At 48.8% G+C, this 18,940-nt stretch overlaps 1 protein-coding gene across 1 annotated transcript; it reads left to right on the top strand.

The window, feature by feature from the left end:
• The first annotated feature begins 3,645 nt into the window (after positions 1–3,645).
• CD300E (CD300e molecule) lies at positions 3,646–16,824 on the top strand. The gene is made up of 4 exons (XM_055579805.1): positions 3,646–4,808; positions 11,776–12,123; positions 12,497–12,608; positions 13,691–16,824. The coding sequence occupies exons 1-4, from the start codon at positions 4,769–4,771 to the stop codon at positions 14,004–14,006; spliced, it is 816 nt and encodes a 271-aa protein (XP_055435780.1). The 5' UTR covers positions 3,646–4,768; the 3' UTR covers positions 14,007–16,824.
• Positions 16,825–18,940: the final 2,116 nt, after the last annotated feature.

Here is an 18,940-nt window from a genome sequence, read left to right as displayed (position 1 = left end):
GCCCCCTCAGTTTGCACCTAGTTAGTCACAAATGCTGATGCTTCTGCTTCCCGGACCCCCCGGGACCGCAGCCTTGGGTGAATCACTGCGTCAGGCCGCCGTCACTGCCCTCCCGGCTGACAGCAGAGCCGGGCTCCTCCCTGCTTCTCCTTTTCCCACGTCTGCACAGCAGAGTGGTTGTTATAATACATAAACCAGAGCCCACACTGCCCTGAGCCCTGTGGAGGTTTCCCACGGCTGTCCCTGAACATTCCAGCTCTTTACCGCGCTTGACAAGGGCACCTCTCAGACGCTTGCGTCTCTCTTCCCCATGCTGTGCCAGGCTCTCCTGGTTTCCTTCCTGTTCTTTGAATTCATCCAGTGGTTTCTCATCTCAGGCCCTTCGTGTCTGCTCTTCCCTCGGCCTGGGATGCTTCTCCCTTAGCCCCGGCCCTGCTGACACTCTGGGCTGGGTAGCTCCTGGTGGTGAGGCCATCCCGCACACTATGAATACAGCATCCTTGACCCCTGCCCACGGGGTGGGGGTAACACGTCCCCCACCCCGACTGTGACAACCACCACTGTCTCCAGGCTTTGCCAACTGTCCCCTGGGGGCAGAAATCCCTCTGCTGAAACCCACTGCCATAGCTCTTTATTTTTCATTTAGTTTTAAATTGTATTTTGGTTGCTGTGAGCGGGCTTTCTCTGGGTGCAGAGCGCGGGGGCAGGGTGCCCTTGGTGGAGGTGCACGGGCTTCACAGGGCGGCGGCCGAGCTGCTGGTTTTGAGGAAGCAAAGCCCTGACTCGAGTCTGGCTTGGTTCCTGCTTGGCTCTGCAGCTCTGGACACCCAGCTCGGGACCTGCTCCTTCGCCACACGTGGTGCTGTTTACTGTTCTAGGGTCAAGCAGGTGTGTTGCCTTAAAGGTCCGGGGGCGAAGAGAATGCAAACAGAACATGAAATCTGGTGCAATGGGTCAGGGCACCTTCAGCCTGTATTGGACTGGAGGTGTAGCATCCATTCTGAGTCCAGCTTTTATTCCTGATTGCAGACTACCAAACTTTCTTTGATCTGTCTTTCCCAAGACACTGCATTGACACAGTCCAGAGCTCCTGGTTTTTTGCCACAGGCTGTTCCTGATTGTCTCTGGAACAGTCAGGAAGTGTGTGGGTGGTGTTCATACCTGATGCTGACCCGGTGTTCCAAGGTCCATGCTTTCAGGATCCCTGTCATACTCTTTTCTGGGTCTGGCCTTGGGGTTTGTAACAAGGCTCCTATTCTAAGAAAAACATGAAGAATAATCATAACACAGTTTCTTAACATATGCTGTTCTTCCAAGTGCTGTTCCTGTGAAATTTCTCAAGGCTGTGAAAGCATGTTATTAGGAATTCTCACTCCACAGGTGGACGTCCCCTCTGCCCAGGGGACAGTCTCCTTGAGTTCCCAGGGCCCACCCCGTCCTTGACTTTGTCCCTTCTCCTCCTCCTTGGGCGTCCAGGCTCCTTGTTGCCTGCCCGCCTGACCCCCTGCTCCTCTCCTCACCCACAGGCATCGGCTTCTCTGGGTAATTCTTGCAGGACACAGTAGTCTCCTTCCTGCAGGCAGAGGGGCCAGGAGGGAACCAGCTCCTCCAGCTCTATGCCTGGGAAATAGAGTCCTTTCCCCACTCTTGGCAGAAATACACTCTAAATCTCCATAAATTGGCCTATTTAGGAGCTTTTAAAAACATTAATTATACACAGCATTTTTTGCATGAAATATATTAAGGAGACTACTTTTAATATTAAATGTATTTATAATTATATGCTCAGTTGCTTCAGTCGTGTCCGACTCTTTGCAACCCTATGGATTGTAGCCTGCCAGTCTCCTTTGTCTGTGAGATTCTCCAGGCAAGAATACTGGAATGGGTTGCCATGCCCTCCTTCCGGGGATCTTCTGGACCCAGGGATGGAACCTGTGTCTCCTGCATTGCAGGTGGATTCTTTACCCTCTGAGCCACCAGGGAAGCCCTAAGCATATTTTACATCTCATTATATGTTCTTTCTTTTGATTACCTGCAATTAGTCTATCTGTATGAGAAGTAAACTTCAAGCTAGTAAGAGTGGTTTTTTCCATTGGCTGATTTCCCTTTTCTATCAAAGAGGGTGTCTCCTGGGCTCAGGGCAGTTTGGGGCAGCAGCACTTAACAACAAACATAAAAACAGGAAGTGAAAGGTCAGGAGAGGGGACCCCAGGGAGTGGAGGAGGAAACGCAGGATGCTGGTGGTGGTGGTGGTGGTGGTGGTGGGCGAGCGAGGGAGAAGGGCTAGACTTCGGTTGTGTTGAGTTGGAGATGCCAGTGGAATCAGGGTGGAGCCGTCCCAAGGTCACGGGGCTCAGCTAGGCCCTGGGGGCGAGGAGCTAGAGACACCAGGCAGGAATGCCAGGTGTGACTAGAGCTGCTTAGGGGGCCAGGCGCTGTCCGTAGGTAAAGACCACCTGCTTCCTCCAGAGCCGCGTGGGGTTGTACCAAGTGAATGGAACCCAGAAGAGAGTGCCCACATCTCGGGCCATCGAAGGAAGACGGTGGGGGCCAGGAAGAAGCACCCAGGTCTCTAACTGGCCTGGACTGAGCTGGGCTGGACTTGGCCTGAACCCTCTCTCTGGCCTGAGGTCACTTTCTGGGTTTTTTGGACCCTGAAAAACCATCGCACCACCTAATGTAGCTCGTATTACCCACGTGATGACTATCCTAAGGGTGTTCTGCTCTCAGAGTTCCGCTTCTATGATAATCACGGGTAAGAATGACTGCTTATGTCATTCTTAAGGCACGCGTGGGGAGGGTTCCATCCTGAGAGCAGAGGACAGCAAGCTCTTTTTGTCAGGACCAGGCAGTACACATCTTAGACTTTGTGGACATGTGGTCTCTGCCACAACCACTCCACTCTGCTGTTGGAGCTGGAAAGCCACATAGAGAACATGTAAATGAAGCAGGGTAGCTGTGTTCCCACACAACTTATTTATGCAGGCTAAAATTTGGCTTCCATGAAATTTTCACGTCATGAAATATTTTTGCTTTCTATCTTCCCCTCAACTCTTTGTAAATGTCAAACTGTCTTTAGCCCATGGGCTGTGCAAAAAAAAGGGAGGGCTGGAGGTGTGGCTGTGGGTTTGTGTTCATCTCTTACAACCCTACAAGCCTCATCGATTGCCAGCGTGCTTTTATATTTCTTTCTTTTTCTTTTTTTTTGGGAGGGGGTGGGTGTTGCACTGTGTGGCTTGTGGGATCTTAGTTCCCTGACCTGGAATTGAACCTGGGCCCTCAGCAGTAAAACCATGGAGTCCTAACCACTGGATCGCCGGGAAGTTTATCTATATTACGTCTGTATTTGTCATGTCATGAGAAACTGGGACTTTGAAGCTCACATTTGTATGTGGTCCAACCTAGGTCTCCGTTTCTATGGGAGACTCTTTAATACGTGGCTGTAAGGGGTCAGGATGGTGTCATGATTCCACGAGGCTTCCCTTCACTCTGATTTGAGGCTGTAGGGTCTCTTTACGGATCCCAGATTTTGGCAGGGAGCTCCAGCTCCTGCCTAATATAGACCTGAGACATCAGCTTCTGGCCCTGAGTGGTTGTTTCTTCATTTATTTGGATATTTATTGATTTATTTGGCTGTGTGTGTCTTAGCTGTGGCATGTGGTCGAACCCAGACCCCCTGCACTGGGAATGCTACTGGACTTCCAGGTCCTGAGTGGCTGTTTAAATGCCAGCCACTCTCCTCCTGAAAGAGAGCTATCCATTTCTAATAGTTTCCATTAGCTGTTCGGTATCAGGTCCCACTCCTGGTCTTGGCCTTCAATTCCCTTTACATTTCTGGCACTTGAGGATGTTCTTTGCATGATTTTGACCTCAGTTATATATGACAACTTTCAGGGTTGTGTTTTATACAGAATTCCTATTTGGGTCTAGGAGGAAGTCTCTGTATTGACTCATCTACCACAGTGGGTGCACTTTCTTATTGGATTTTAGTGAAATGTGACCACATTAGTCATATTTTATATATATTTTAAGGCATCAGCACTTGATTTTGCTTACTCAAATTTCCTTTACTTTATAAACAACTCCAGGATCATATTGAGGAATTAAAAAAAAGAAAGCAGAATAAAACAACAGAAAAGCAAGACTGAAGGGACTGGAAATTTGTTTGATCCTCTTGGTGGATCAAATAACGTGAGACCCATAGCCTCCCTCCCGCTGTTATCAGTGTTGAAGGAATGACACAGGAGAAGGGACTTCCCTGATGGTCCAGTGGCTAAGGCTCTGCACTCCTGGTGCAGGGGCCTCAGAATCGATCCCTGGTCAGGGAACTAAGATCCCACATGTGATGTGGTGTGTCCAGAAACAAAACAAAACAACAGCAACAACAAAAGTAGGCAGCCAGAGAGGAGGGAAGAAAGGGAAAGGCGAGGGGCCAGGGGGTTCTCTGTTGCTTTATATCTAGAGATTGAGATCATGAAGGCTCAAGGTGTGACTCAAACCTTATATTGTCACTGAATGGACAAAAAAATTGGTAGATTTCTCTCGTTGATTTGTCTGTTCTCTGAAGTGTCTCTTGCCACCCTTCCCCTTTTTCTAAGTAAGGCTTCAAATTAGGAAGTAGCTAAGAAACTATAAAGGAAGTAGATGAGCAAGTAACACAAAGGAATGTTGAACAAGTGGAAGGCGGGTGACCCAGGCTCCGTTGTCGGCGCCTAGACTTCAGCCGGGACCTGGATCCTCTGGGGCCACCTGCCAGGGAGATAGGACCATGTGGCTGCCCTCAGCTCTTCTCCTTCTCTGCCTCCCAGGTGAGTGGGGCTGGGGCTTTTGGGAACTTGGTACTGCAGAGGGCAGGACCGTGGAAGGGTAGAAGGTCTGTCCTGGGTTCAAGCCAGAGGCAGAGCATCAGCAGAAATGGGAGGGACACATCAATTCATCTGTCTGTATATCCTCTGATACATTCAAACATTCATCTTATGATCCTACACACACTTGTTGAGCACCAACTGTGTGCCTACACACACTTATTGAGCACCAACTGTGTGCCAGGACTGTTCTGGATGCAGTAATTCAGAGCAATTTCTGCACTCAGGGACTCGTGATTGAATGAAGGTGTCAAGTTACTATGCTGCTGCATGAAACTCGGGCTTCCCTGGTGGCTCAGACAGTAAAGAATCTACCTGTAATGCAGGAGATGCGGATTCGATCCCTGGGTTAGGAAGATTTCCCCAGAGAAGGGAATGGCAACTTACTCCAGTATTCTTTTTAATTTTAAAAAAAGAATTTGTTTATGGCTGCACTGGGTCTTTGCCACTTTCTCTAGTTGCGGCGAGCAGGGGCTGCTCTGTGTGGTGCATGGCTTATCATTATGGTGGCTTCTCTTGTGCAGAGCACAGGCTCAAGCTGTGCAGCCTCAGTACTTGCCCTGCAGCATGTAGGATCTTCCCTACCCAGGACTGAATCCATGTCCCCTGTCTTAGCAGGCAGATTCTTAACCACTGGACCACCAGGGGAGTCCCCTGCTCCGGTATTCTTGCCTGGAGAATTCCCTGGACAGAGGAGCCTGGAGGGCTACAGTCAATGAGGTTGTAAAGAGTCAGACATGTGTGGAACTTGCTATAGAAGAGGTTTGCTCATATGGTGATGAGCATGCACACAGGGCCCCTGGTTCTGCTCCTGGAAGGATACAGGTCTCCCTAAAGCATCACTGAGAGTTAGTCTGGAAGGATGAATGAGTCAGCTGAGTGGAAAATCGGAGTAGCTGATGCAAAAGCGTGGAGACCATAGAAAGCTCAGGAAGGAGCAGCCGCTCTGTTTGTCAGGGCTCAGTTGAAAGGGGTACAAAAGATTTGTCAGGAGGGATGAACGAAGAGTCTAGAAGGGCAACCTCAGCTTCCACGTTAACTCCCTCCTGGAAGAACATGATCAAATTGTTCCTCAAAGGTTGAACTTTCAGAAGAGAAAATCTTTAAAGAGACATTCAAAGTGCATGAGAGCACATTTTTAACATTAATTGTTATTGGAGCAGAGCTGATTCACAGTGATGCATCAGCTTCCGCAGTGCAGTCAGGCGAGTCAGGCGTATGTACACATATATCCCCTCTTTTGTGGGTTTCCTTCCCATTTAGGTCACCATGGAGCACTGACTAGAGTTCCCTGAGCTATACAGTGGGTTCTCACATCTACTTTATACATAGTGATGTGTATATGACTGTCTCCATCTCCCAGTTCACCGCATCCTCCCCACTTTCCACCCTTGGTGTCCTTATGTTTGTTCCCAATATCTGCGGCTCCGCTTTGCAAATAAGATCGTCTATACCATTTTTTCTAGATTCCACATATATGCATTAGTATATGATATTTGTAAGTCTAGGATAAAAATTAGAGGGTTTTCTTCATGCTTTTAGAATAATTTTTTTGTTAGGTTCCCTCACAAAATGTAGAGCCTGCCCAATGTAATGACAGACTCTACTGGAAAAGTGGGTGGAAAAGAAGGAGATTTAAAGGATCTATTGAGCTATTCCAAATCCTGAAATATGATGCTGTGAAAGTGCTGCACTCAATATGCCAGCAAATTTGGAAGACTCAGCAGTGGCCACAGGACTGGAAAAGGTCAGTTTTCATTCCAATCCCAAAGAAAGGCAATGCCAAAGAATGCTCAAACTACCGCACAATTGCACTCATCTCACATGTTAGTCAAGTAATGCTCAAAATTCTCCAAGCCAGGCTTCAGCAATATGAACCGTGAGCTTCCTGATGTTCAAGCTGGTTTTAGAAAAGGCAGAGGAACCAGAGATCAAATTGCCAACATCCGCTGGATCATGGAAAAAGCAAGAGAGTTACAGAAAAGCATCTATTTCTGCTTTATTGACTATGCCAAAGCCTTTGACTGTGTGGATCACAATAAACTGTGGAAAATTCTGAAAGACATGGGAATACCAGACCACCTGATCTGCCTCTTGAGAAATTTGTATGCAGGTCAGGAAGCAACAGTTAGAACGGGACATGGAACAACAGACTGGTTCCAAATAGGAAAAGGAGTTCGTCAAGGCTGTATATTGTCACCCTGTTTATTTAACTTATATGCAGAGTACATCATGAGAAACGCTGGACTGGAAGAAACACATGCTGGAATCAAGATTGCTGGGAGAAATATCAATAACCTCAGACATGCAGATGATACCACCCTTATGGCAGAAAGTGAAGAGGAACTCAAAAGCCTCTTGATGAAAGTGAAAGTGGAGGGTGAAAAAGTTGCCTTAAAGCTCAACATTCAGAAAATGAAGATCATGGCATCTGGTCCCATCACTTCATGGGAAATAGATGGGGAAACAGTGGAAACAGTGTCAGACTTTATTTTTCTGGGCTCCAAAACCACTGCACATGGTGACTGCAGCCATGAAATTAAAAGACGCTTACTCCTTGGAAGGAAAGTTATGACCAACCTAGATAGCATATTCAAAAGCAGAGACATTACTTTGCCAACAAAGGTTCGCCTAGTCAAGGCTGTGGTTTTTCCTGTGGTCATGTATGGATGTGAGAGTTGGACTGTGAAGAAGGCTGAGCGCCAAAGAATTGATGCTTTTGAACTGTGGTGTTGGGGAAGACTCTTGAGAGTCCCTTGGACTGCAAGGAGATCCAACCAGTCCATTCTGGAGATCAGCCCTGGGATTTCTTTGGAAGGAATGATGCTAAAGCTCAAACTCCAGTACTTTGGCCACTTCATGTGAAGAGTTGACTCATTGGAAAGACTCTGATGCTGGGAGGGATTGGGGGCAAGAGGAGAAGGGGACGACAGAGGATGAGATGGCTGGATGGCATCATTGACTCAATGGACGTGAGTCTGAGTGAACTCCGGGAGTTGGTGATGGACAGGGAGTCCTGGCGTGCTGCAATTCATGGGGTCACAAAGAGTCGGACACGAATGAGCGACTGATCTGATCTGATCTGATTGTACAGCACAGGGAACTCTGTTCAATGTTCTGTTCAATATGTAACAATGTAATTAGGAAAATACTATATGTATAGAATGTATTACACATGTATAACTAAATCACTTTGTTGTACAGCCTGAAACGAATGCAACATTGTTCATCAACTGTACTCCAAAATAAAATAAAAAAGTTTAAAAAAAAATAAAAAAGGAGAAAGAAACCAGTCAAGGGCTAGAGTATTCATACCTTGGAAACTGGCAAACACCACAAATCAGGCTTCTCCCCTAGGGAGCTTGTTTACCAGCATATCAGTGCTTGTTTAAATCTTCTTAGTAAAATCTAATAAAATGTCTAAGTGCCCCAGCCTCAGTGCAGTTAAACTGAAGATGGAAACTTCTTCCCACCCCTTTCTGTGGAACTGGCTGAACTCTCCAGACCCACAGCCTCATTTTTCCATCTTGAGAACATTTGCAGCTGATGTTTCATGTGGGCTCAGATTGGAACTTTGAAGTCACTTGTAAAGATTTAAATTTCAGTTCTTCTTTTTCATCCCAGCTCCCTCCTCCACCCTGTGCACCCGTCTGGGGTTACAACCACGGTCTGGAAAAAAGTGATTACTTTAAATTTAAGGCGGGCATCCAAGAGGGTTGTAAGGGATATAAAGAAAGATGGCAAGGGCGATTCCAGAGCAGAGAGGAAAAGAATGAAGGCAGAGGAAGTGGATTCCGATATAAAATGAGCAAGAACAGAACTTATATTTATTAAGCCCTTTACAACCTACAGACACTTTCAAATCAATGGCACAATTCAGCCCCCTGAGCAACTTTTCAAAAAACTTTATTGAATTGCAGTTGATTTACAATGTTGTGTACACCATTCAGGTGTATAGCAAAGTGAATCAGTCATACGGATGAAAGTCAAAGTCGCTCAGTCGTGTGTGACTCTTTGTGACCCCATGGACTGTAGCCCACCAGGCTTCTCTGTCCATGGAATTCTCTAGGTGAGAATATTGGACTGGGTAGTAGCCTTTCCCTTCTCCAAGGAACCTTCCCAACCTAGGGATCGAGCCTGGGTCTCTTGCTTTGCAGGCTGCTTCCCTGGCGGTCAGCAGTAAAGAATCTGCCTGTAACACACATACATGTATCCCCCTTTTTTAGGTTCTTTTCCATATAGGCCATTACAGAGTATTGAGTAGGGTTCCCTGTGCTATACAGTAGGTTCTTATTAGCTATCTATTTTATATACGGTAGTGTGTATATTGGGAGAAGGCAATGGCACCCCACTCCAGTACTCTTGCCTGGAAAATCCCATGGATGGAGGAGCCTGGTGCGCTGCAGTCCATGGGGTCGCACAGAGTCAGACACGACTGATGTGACTTAGCAGCAGCAGCAGCAGCAGCAGCAGCAGCAGAAGTGTGTGTATTTCAACCCCAACCTCCCAATTTATCCTTTCCCCAACTTTTCCCCTGGTAACCATAATCCTGTTTCCTACCTCTGTGACTCTATAAGCAATATCTATGATATTTGTCTTTGTCTGACTGGCTTCACTCAGTATGACAAACTCTAGGTCCATCCATGTTGCTGCAAATGGCATTATTTCATTCTTTCCTATGGATGAGTAATACTCCATTGTGTGTCTATATATTTACTACATCTTTACCCATTCCTCTGTCGATGGACATTCAGGTTGCTTCCAGGTCTTGGCTGTTGTAAATACTGCTGTTGTGAACACCGGGGTGTGTGCATCTTTTTGAATTATGGTTTGCTCTGGACATATGCCCAGCAGTGGGATGGCTGGGTCACATGGTAGCTCTATTTTTAGTTTTTTAAGGAAGCTTCCTACTGTTCCCCTCTGAGTAACTTCATGCAGGGCAGTTAGTATCATTCCCACTTTACAGATAAGACCGTGAAGGGGTTAGTGACGTATCCAGTAAGTGAAATTACTGAAAATTAAATCCAGATGAGCCTCCTCCCCAGGGCTCTTTCTGACGCCCACAGGGTATCTAGAACAAAGCAAAGCCTGTGATAGTCACAAAACCACTCAAGGTGCGTCCTGCAGATTGCTCTGCTGACCACCTAGTGTTTCCATTATGAACTCATTGCTCTCCGACTTGAGCTCCTGTGAACTTCAAGCAACCAGCAAACACTTTCCTTAAAAAATGCACACACGAATTTATATGGTCCCATGTAAGACCTGCTAATCTTGCATCCAGGCACATTCTAGCAGGACAGAGGAGAGTACTCTCTTGGAATTAGTAGAATCTTTTTTTTCCTTAACTTTCAGTGTCCAGACTGGGTTGGTCTTGCCTGGATGCCTTCTCATCATTGGTCCATACAAGGCCCTCTTTTATGTTAATCATATATAATTTAGCAAACCTCTGTGAGCTCACTGGCCAACCCAAGAATTGGCATGCTACCTATAACTTAGACCTACCAGCTCCTTCCCAATCCAATTCGGCTTCCTCATTCAAACACCAGTAACCTGGTAGCATTTGTCAACATATTTCATGAACATTTTTGATATATTTGTGGGTTAGGTAGAAAATTGGGCTGAGATATTATAATCCACCTTCTAAATCTGAGGGTCTGTGATGAGAGCCAGAGATTTATTTTTTCTCCCTTGAGAACATGGGGAGAGCAGAGTAAACAAGAAGTTATACTCTTAAAAAAAATTGATTTGCTTCTTCAGGCCTTCGCTGTGGCGCGTGAGGTCTCTGGTTGTCAGGTGGTGTCTTTTGTCGTGTCTCATGGGCTCTCTTGCTGCAGGGCGTGGGTTCTTCAATGCTAATGCTAAAGCATTTGGGATATTAGTTCCCTGACCAAGGATCAAACCCATGTCCCCTGCATTACAAGGCAGATTCTTAACCAGTGGACCACCAGGGAAAGCCCAAGAAATTATACTCTTAAAGAAATAGTTTGAATTACAAAACACCCAGGATGTAGAAATCTTACTCCAAAGGAAAGTGTTTTGGTTACATGCCCAAACCTCATGCCTGGCAGAGGTTGCAGGGTTAAGGACAGGGCGGGATATTAAAGAGAATGAAATAAGGCCATTTGCAGCAGCATGGATGGACCTAAAGAGTGTCATACTGAGTGAAGTAAGTCAGAGAAGGAGAAATATTGCATGACATCCCTTATATGTGGAATCTAAAAAGAAATGATGCAAATGAACTTACAAAATAGAAAGAGACTCACAGGCTTTGAGAACAAACTTATGGTTGCCGAGGGGACGGATGGGAGGAGAGGATACTTGGGGAGTTTGGGATGGACATGTACACACTGCTGTATTTAAAATGGAGAACCAACAAGGACCTACTGTGTAGCACATGGAACTCTGCTCAATGTTATGGGGCAGCCTGGATGGGAGGGGAGTTTGGGGGAGAATGGATACCTGTGTATTTACAGTTGAGTCCCTTTCCTGTTCACATGAAACAAATTGTTCCTGTTCACCTATCATGATGTTGTTAATCAGCTATACCCCAATAGAAAATAAAAAGTTTAAATTAAAACAAAACAAGCAAACAACAAAAAAGAACAGGGCAGGACTGCCAGCCCTCTCTACTCCCACCTCCAACCGTGGCCCGACTCCCCTTGTTCTCAGGGACAGGGTGCCCGTGCAGCCAGGCAGCTTGTCTGGGCTCACGGGGCACGGGTCTGAGCTGGCCCTGCTGACCGCCGTCTCCAGACCCTCTGGCTTAGGTCTTAAATCCAGGTATCTCTCCAGGTCCCCGGCCCCGAGCCTGGAATGGTCCACGCCTCCCTAGTAACCTTCCCCTGGGGCTTCAAGCAAACAGATGGGGCCTCTTGGGACGGAGTCCTGGGATCTGACTTGTGTTTTCCAGGCTGTTTGTCACTGACGGGCCCCGGCTCTGTGGCGGGCACCATGGGGAGCTCTCTGCGTGTCCGGTGTCAGTATGAGAAGGCATACAAGGGGCATAATAAATACTGGTGCCGAGGAAAGTATGGCACAGTGTGTCGAAAGATTGTGGAGACCAAAGGAGAAGAGAAAGAAAGGAGGAATGGCCGCGTGTCCATCAGAGACCACGCGGACAACCTGACCTTCACAGTGATCATGGAGAACCTCAGCACGAACGACGCTGGGTCCTACTGGTGTCGAATTCAGACCATCTGGATCCTGGATGTGTTGTCCAGGGACCCCTCCGTCCAGGTTGAGGTGTCTGTTTCCCCAGGTAAGAGCTCCCTTTGGTCCAGCAGCAGAGCTTATGGGAAAAGAGTGGGCTTGGGGACAAGGATGGGCGACAAGGATGAACAGTGTCCTGGGTCTTGTCTTGTCCTCTGTCTCAGTAGTGTTGGGAGGAGCCTAGGGTATGGTCAGGGAGAAAGGCAGCTGACTCTTCAGCTTTGGCATGGGCTGGGGGCCATAGGTACCCCACACAGGGCACCATCCTTGCCCTTACAGAGAGGCAGAGACCCCTGAACATACTGATTCGCTTCAGTACAAAGTGGTGGTCACTGGATGATTCTATGTGACATCAGAGCCACATGGGTGCTTAGTGTGGGACTGGGGAAAGAGTGATGCCTGAGCCATGCTTTGATCTCCAGCACCAAGTACCACCCCAGGGAGCACCGCCTGTCTGGCTGTACCGGCCAGCCCCCTGACAGTGAATGACGGACAGAACCTCAGCACCAAGGAGATATCAACCGGCTGCCCAGGGTAAGGGCACCAGGCCTGGAGACTGTGAGGGAGGAGGGTCAGCAGCCTTAGGGGCCCTGGGGCGGGGCCTGGCAGCACGCCATGACCTTTGTACCTCACCCTCTGCTGGGTTTCCCTCCAGCTCTGGTTCTGATGTTTATATTCTCCAAAGCTGCATGCAGAGTGGAAGATAGCACCCATTTTGTGAACCCTCTCCCCTGAGGGGCAGCTGCAGGGACACAGATGGAGGCCGGTTTCAGGTGGACTTGAAGCCCCTCCTCACATCCCCACCCTCCCCGTCTCCCTTCTCACCAGGCTCTGGATGCAGGGGCCTGATTCTGCGGTCCCTAACCCAGGCTCGCATCTAAAGTTCTTTGCTGTACCAGAGATTCTGTTTCCAGGAGCTGCCTGTGGGGTCTGTGGGAGGTGCGCTGGTTCCAGGCTGACATTTGGGTCTGTCTCCTCCTTCCAAAGATACCCAGAAGGGCTGTGATGCTGCTCTCAGACCCTGAAGGGAATGGGGGGCGAGAGCTTTAAAGTGTGGGTGAGGACTGGTTTCAAGAAGCCAGCCGATAACAGGGAAAATTACGTGTGCGGGAAAGGGATGGAGAGGATGAGTTTGGACACACGCTTCTGGAAGGGGCACTGCCTCGTCCCTCTCCTCCCTCTGCTCCCTCCCCTCCCCTTAAGAAGAGTCCCAAGGGCAGTTCCTGAGGCAGGAATGATGACAGGAGTCCCAGAGAGGGGCTGCCCTGACTTGGGTCTCTTCTGGGTTTGATCCTGAGTTATCTAGGAACTTCCCTGGTGGCTCAGATGGTAAAGCATCTGCCTACAATCCAGGAGATCCAGGTTCTATCCCTGGGTCAGGAAGATCCCCTGGAGAAAGAAATGGCAACCCACTCCAGTACTCTTGCCTGGAAAATCCCATGGATGGAGAAGCCTGGTGGGCTATAGTCCACAGGGTTGCAAAGAGTTGGAGACAACTGAGTGACTTTACTTTATCTAGGCTTTAGTTTTGGGGTGCAGGGAGAAGTGGGGTGGGAAGGGTCCTGGGACCTCCTCCAGGGGAGGCAGCTCATTTCCAGTCACTGTGTCTCCCACAGGTCCGAGCTCAGCAATGTCCACTTCCTGCTCCTGGTCTTCCTGAAGCTGCCCCTGTTCCTGGGCATGGTTGGGGCTGTCCTCTGGGTGAACAGACCTCAGAGACGCCCTGGAGGAAGAGAGAGACAGCTTGACCAGGGAGGTCCACTGTGCAGGGTGCTGTCCCCAGGAATGCCCTGTCCAGGAATACAGCTCTTCAGACTGGAGAAGAGAGACCTTCAGATTCTGGGCTCCAGGGCAGGGGGACAGCAGTTGCTAGATTCTGGAAGGACTCAGGTCTTCTGGGGGCGCTGGTCCAGGGAGGGTCCTGGATCTTAGAAGACACTCGTTCTGAGTCCTCAGGTGAGGAAGGGCTCAGCCACCCCTGCCCTTGCTTGGGGGTTCTCTTTTCTCCTCCCCAGATCTCCTGATTCCTGGACTTCACACCCACGTCCCAAGGGCCAGAATTCTCTGGAAGTTGTGTGCTCAGAGGCCTGACATTTTACTCTTCTCCTTGGCACAAAAGCTTCTTGGTTCAGCATTGCCAGGGAAATGCCCACCTCCTCCCTGCAGACAGGAGGCTCCCTGAGGACACAACCCTCCCAGCTTCAGTCCTGGGCTCACAGGGCTCCATCTGCTTCTCTGGGACAATTCCAAGGGAGTTTAGTCCTGATAGAGTTTGCTCATGCAGCTGTCCTGTGAGCTCAGGGTTATTTCCTCTTTTCCAACGCCTCTTGGGCTTCAAACCTTCTTGTGTCCTTGTGACCGGTGTGTGACTTGGCTGAGTGCATCTCTGTCTAGCTCAGCCACAACTGAGCAGCTTCAAGTTAAAATTCTGGGGCTGTTTGGAGCAGTAATGGTAGAAGGAGGCAGTGGATACCTCTAATATAACTCTGGGAATTCACTAACTTGGAGGGTCTCCCGTGCATAGAGTCAATGGAGAGTCCAGGTTTATCCAGTTTAGGAGAAGTCTGGTTGAGACCATCCATCAACAATTAACCATTTTTGCAGAAGAGGCAGACATAGCTTCAAACACAGGGTAGAGGACCCAGAGGAAAGGAGATGTTTCACCACGTTGGGATCGTACGACACCACCATAACCACAGACACCCTTAGCCCAGGGGAGTTGTCAGTTGGTTCCTGGATGCATATCCAATACTCCCTCCCTGAAGTATGCAGGCAAGAGTTGCACAGTCTGTCAACATTTCCACTCACCTTTCTGCATCCATAGTGACCCTTTTCCTTTGAGAGCTCCTCTGAGCACTGAGTTCTCAGGCAGGGCTGCTGTTCTCTGAACCTGAGCTCTGATGTGGCTCCCATAAGGGTGCGTACATTCATGGCATCTCAGGGAGAGCTGGGGCTGGCCTCAGACTCGGCTGAAGGAAAACCTCATTCTAAAGAGGCACATACTAATCATGACCATAAAATATACACAGGGTGGTATAGGAAGCATAATAATGGGCAAGAGAAGAGCTTGCAATGCACCTCATAAGGAAGATAAACTCACACGTCAGTAGAGCACAGGCAGGGCTAGCAAGCTCCACGGGGCAGTCATAGGCAAAATGCTACATGATGTCAGAGGGGAAAATATTATGTCACACCGGCTGGATCAGTGGGAGGAGGTGATATTTGAGACTGACCTTCAAGGAGGTATATACTTTCATTCAAGTGGGGTGGTAAGGTGGGGTTGGGGAGCCGTGGGAAGGAACATATCCAAAGCAGCAACAGCAGAAGTGAAAACAGGGAGGCAGAAAATACTCATTGTAATAGTCAGTCAGAGAAGACCAATCAGCAGAGTGTGAGGTTCACACACAGTTTCGCATGGTGGAGGTGTGTTTAAGATTCCGGTGGGATGAAGTTGTGGCAGTGCAGTTTTAACTGCAAAACCTGGGAAGGCCCAGGAAAACTAAGGTTGGGGTGTGCTGAAGGGGTTTGGACTCCAACTTCTACTCAGGCTTTGACTGAGACGCTTGGATGAATTTGAGCAGATCAACATGGAGTCATGGATATGTTTTAGGAAGGTTTACCCAGCTGATGAGTAAGATAGTCTGATAGGAAGAGTCTGGATGTACAGAGATGTCAAGCCTGAAAGACCAGAAGGGTAGGGCATCATTGAGAGAAATAGGGAAGTCGGGAGCAGGCTAGAGGGATACAGAGCTTGGTTTTCTCCATGACACTGGGATTACAGGCATAGAGGAACAGTCGGAAGCTAGAGACGTGGGTTAGCAGAGTATTCATGCTGCAGTGAAGATGTGTGGGGTGGTAAACTGGAGCCCAGGGAGAGGGAGAATCGTCAAGGGAAGAGTTCAGGACCAAGGACAGAGTCTTTGAAGCGCCTGCAGTTAGGAGGGACTGGGAGCTTCCCAGGAAGTGCTAGTGGTAAAGAACCTCCTTGCCAATGCAGGAGACAGTAAGAGAGGCCGGTTAGATCCCCAGGTCAGAGAAGAGCCCCTGAGGAAGGGCCTGGCAACCCACTTCAGTATTTTTGCCTGGAGAATCCCATGGACAGGGGAGCCTGGGAGGCTACAATCCATAGGGTTGCAAAGAGTCGGTCATCACTGACCTGACTGAGCATGGACACATGCAAGACAATAAACAAGCAATTACATAGATCAGTATTGGGGAAATTGACATTTTACCACGTTGAGTCTTCCATCCACAAATGAGGTGTAGCTCTCAATTAATTTAAATATTCTTTGACCTCTGTCATCAGCATTTTGCAACTTTTAGCACACAGATGCTATGCAGGTTCCATTAGATTTTTACCCAGGTATTTCTTCTTTGGGGGGAAGCAGTTATGAATAGTGTTTTATTTTCTACCAACTTGTTGCTAGGATCTAGAAATATGATTCTTTTGTGTGTGTATTGATCTTGTATCCTGTGATCTGGTTGAACTCATTTATTGGTTGAGCAGTTTGTTTTTTTGGTAGATTCCATGGGATTTTCTACATAGACAATTATGTCATCTGAGAAAAGGAACACTTTTATGCTTCCTTTCCAATCTTTAAGTTTTAGTGGTGTCCTGGAGGCCCGGGGGAGCCCAGGGAAGGTTTAAAACACTCTGATGCCATGTAGAGGATGTGGCACTGTGGGTCCACTGCTTTCAGCCATTGCTACTTTTAAAAGAGAAGCTGGGGGACTTCCCTGGGGTCCGGTGGTTGAGACTCCATGCTTCCAAAGCAGGGGGTGTGGGTTTGATCCCTGGTCAGGGAATTAAGATCCCACAGGCTGCATGGCATGGCAAATAAAGAGAGAGAAGCTGGAGGTGAAATCTCTCATGTTTATGTATGGGCAAGAGAGTCCATTAATAAAATACCATGATCAAAACAAAACATGTCCGTAAATCCATGCAAGTTATGGATACAGTCTGATTTCTGAGAAAAGCAGAGAATTTCAGAACACTGTGTATCTGCCTGGTATTTATGCCTGGGGCCATATGGTGCCCTCAGCAGGCTTAGGAACTGACCTTCTCAAGAGCACAGATGGATCTGTGGGGATGGTGAGTGAGCCAGACGCATGCTGGTCCGGGGCAGATTCGACTCTGCTACCTGGCTCTGTGACTGGGCACCCAGGGCCCTCACCCTTCACATCTCCTTGTTCTTATATGTGATGTGAAGGTGCTGGATCAAGACTTGTGTGTGGCAGCTTTAAAGTGTGACTTCAAAGTTCCTTGGCGCTCCTCCTATCAAGGCTTGGGGCTCACTTCCCCTCCTTGAGTCTGGGTGCACTAGGGCTGCCTCGGTCACAGACTGGAGCAATGTTTCTCAAGGCTTTTCCCATTATCATCCTTCCAAAGATCCCCTGGGGAGGGGGGAAATGGCAGCCCCCTCCAGTATCCTTGCCTGCGAAATCCCATGGACAGGGGAGCGTGGCAGGCTACAGTCCATGGGGTGGCAAAGAGTCGGACACGACTGAGCGACTGAGCCTCCAGCACAACCGTCGCTTTCAGTTTGCGTCTACATGTAGGGAGTCCGATCATGACCTCCGTGAGGGCATAAAAAGGTGTCTTCCAGGTCTCTCCCCTCTATTTGCTGCCAACTCACCACTGCCAGATATAGTCTAACTCTTGTGTTTGATTTAGGGTCACTTCACACCCTCTGGAATATATGGGTCGTCCTCTCACACATAAAAAATGAAACTAGTGTCCCAACGAAACAGTCTCAGAGGAGCGCAGGAAACCCATAGACTTTAATAGGAAACGTACAGCACAAACGCACAGCTCACAAACACAGGAGCTGGGCTCTGCCCCGAGCCCATCTTCATTCTCTGTGTTCAGGCCAGTCTTCCTCGAGGAGGTATGGGTGAAACAGAAGGTGGGCTTGGTGGACCCCTGGACACCCGGCCCATGGTGGGGGGTCTTTGCCAATCTAGACACACTTTAAAGCTTTTAAAAAATAATTTTTGTTAGTTTATTTATTTTTGGCCGCACGTGGTCTCTGTTGCTGGGTATGGGCTTTCTCTAGTTGTGGCGAGCAAGGGGGCTGCTCTCCGTTGCAGCGCACGGGCTTCTCATCGCAGTGGCTTGCCTTGCTGGGGGCTCAGGCTCTGGAGCTCAGGGGTTGTGGTGCATGGGCCTAACTTCCCTGAGGCATGTGGGATCTTCTCGGGCCAGGGATTGAACCCGTGTCCCCCTGCATTGGCAGGCGGATTCCCAACTACTGGACCACCAGGGAAGTCCCAAATCTTTTTAGTTTAATTCCAGTTTTATGTAAACCTATGGGTCTAGAATTTTGAAACCCATTGTTGGGTGGGAGCCCTGAACAAGGTCTTAGTCAATTATCTTCAGAAGAGCCGCCCTCCCTCCAGAGTCACAGGGACGGAGGCATTGGAAGGACACTCTCAACTCCAGGTGAGATCACAGGGGCCTCTGAGGACCCCGTGTATAAGGGGAACGCCATCTCCTCTCCTTTCTTTGAGCCTGCAGTGGAGGCTGCAGGAGGCAGAGAGGCCCCATCAGTTTTCCAAGGCCAGGATGAAAGGGATCTTCACCGCAGCAGGGATGCTCATCTCCTTTGGGACTGAAATCACCACTCCTTCTCTGATAAGAAGCCGGGAGCTTCTTCTCCATCTGCTCGGCAGGCGGGCGGGTGGGTGGGAGGGTGTTGGTGGTGAGCGTGCTGTGGTTCTCCCGCTCAGCCCAGCTCATTGCCCCCTGGGCTGCTGCAGACTCCTGCTCAGCCATGGTGCAGCACACAGCAGGCTCCCAAGCAGGAGCACCTCCACAAAGGTCAAGAGCACCACATGGATGTTGCAGAGGAGGACGCTTACGAGGC

Source organism: Bubalus kerabau, chromosome 4 (assembly GCF_029407905.1).
Source record: "Bubalus kerabau isolate K-KA32 ecotype Philippines breed swamp buffalo chromosome 4, PCC_UOA_SB_1v2, whole genome shotgun sequence".
Taxonomy (NCBI): Eukaryota; Metazoa; Chordata; class Mammalia; order Artiodactyla; family Bovidae; genus Bubalus; species Bubalus kerabau.
Note: the sequence above shows the minus strand (reverse complement) of the source record. Positions and strands in the feature narration are given on the sequence as shown.

Bases quoted from the DNA above. Each gene is read 5' to 3' on its own strand.
- CD300E (XM_055579805.1), top strand. From the start codon at position 4,769: ATGTGGCTGCCCTCAGCTCTTCTCCTTCTCTGCCTCCCAG. The intron at 4,809-11,775 runs GTGAGTGGGGCT...TGTGTTTTCCAG, and splicing joins TCTCCTTCTCTGCCTCCCAG to GCTGTTTGTCACTGACGGGC. The intron at 12,609-13,690 runs GTAAGGGCACCA...TGTCTCCCACAG, and splicing joins ATATCAACCGGCTGCCCAGG to GTCCGAGCTCAGCAATGTCC.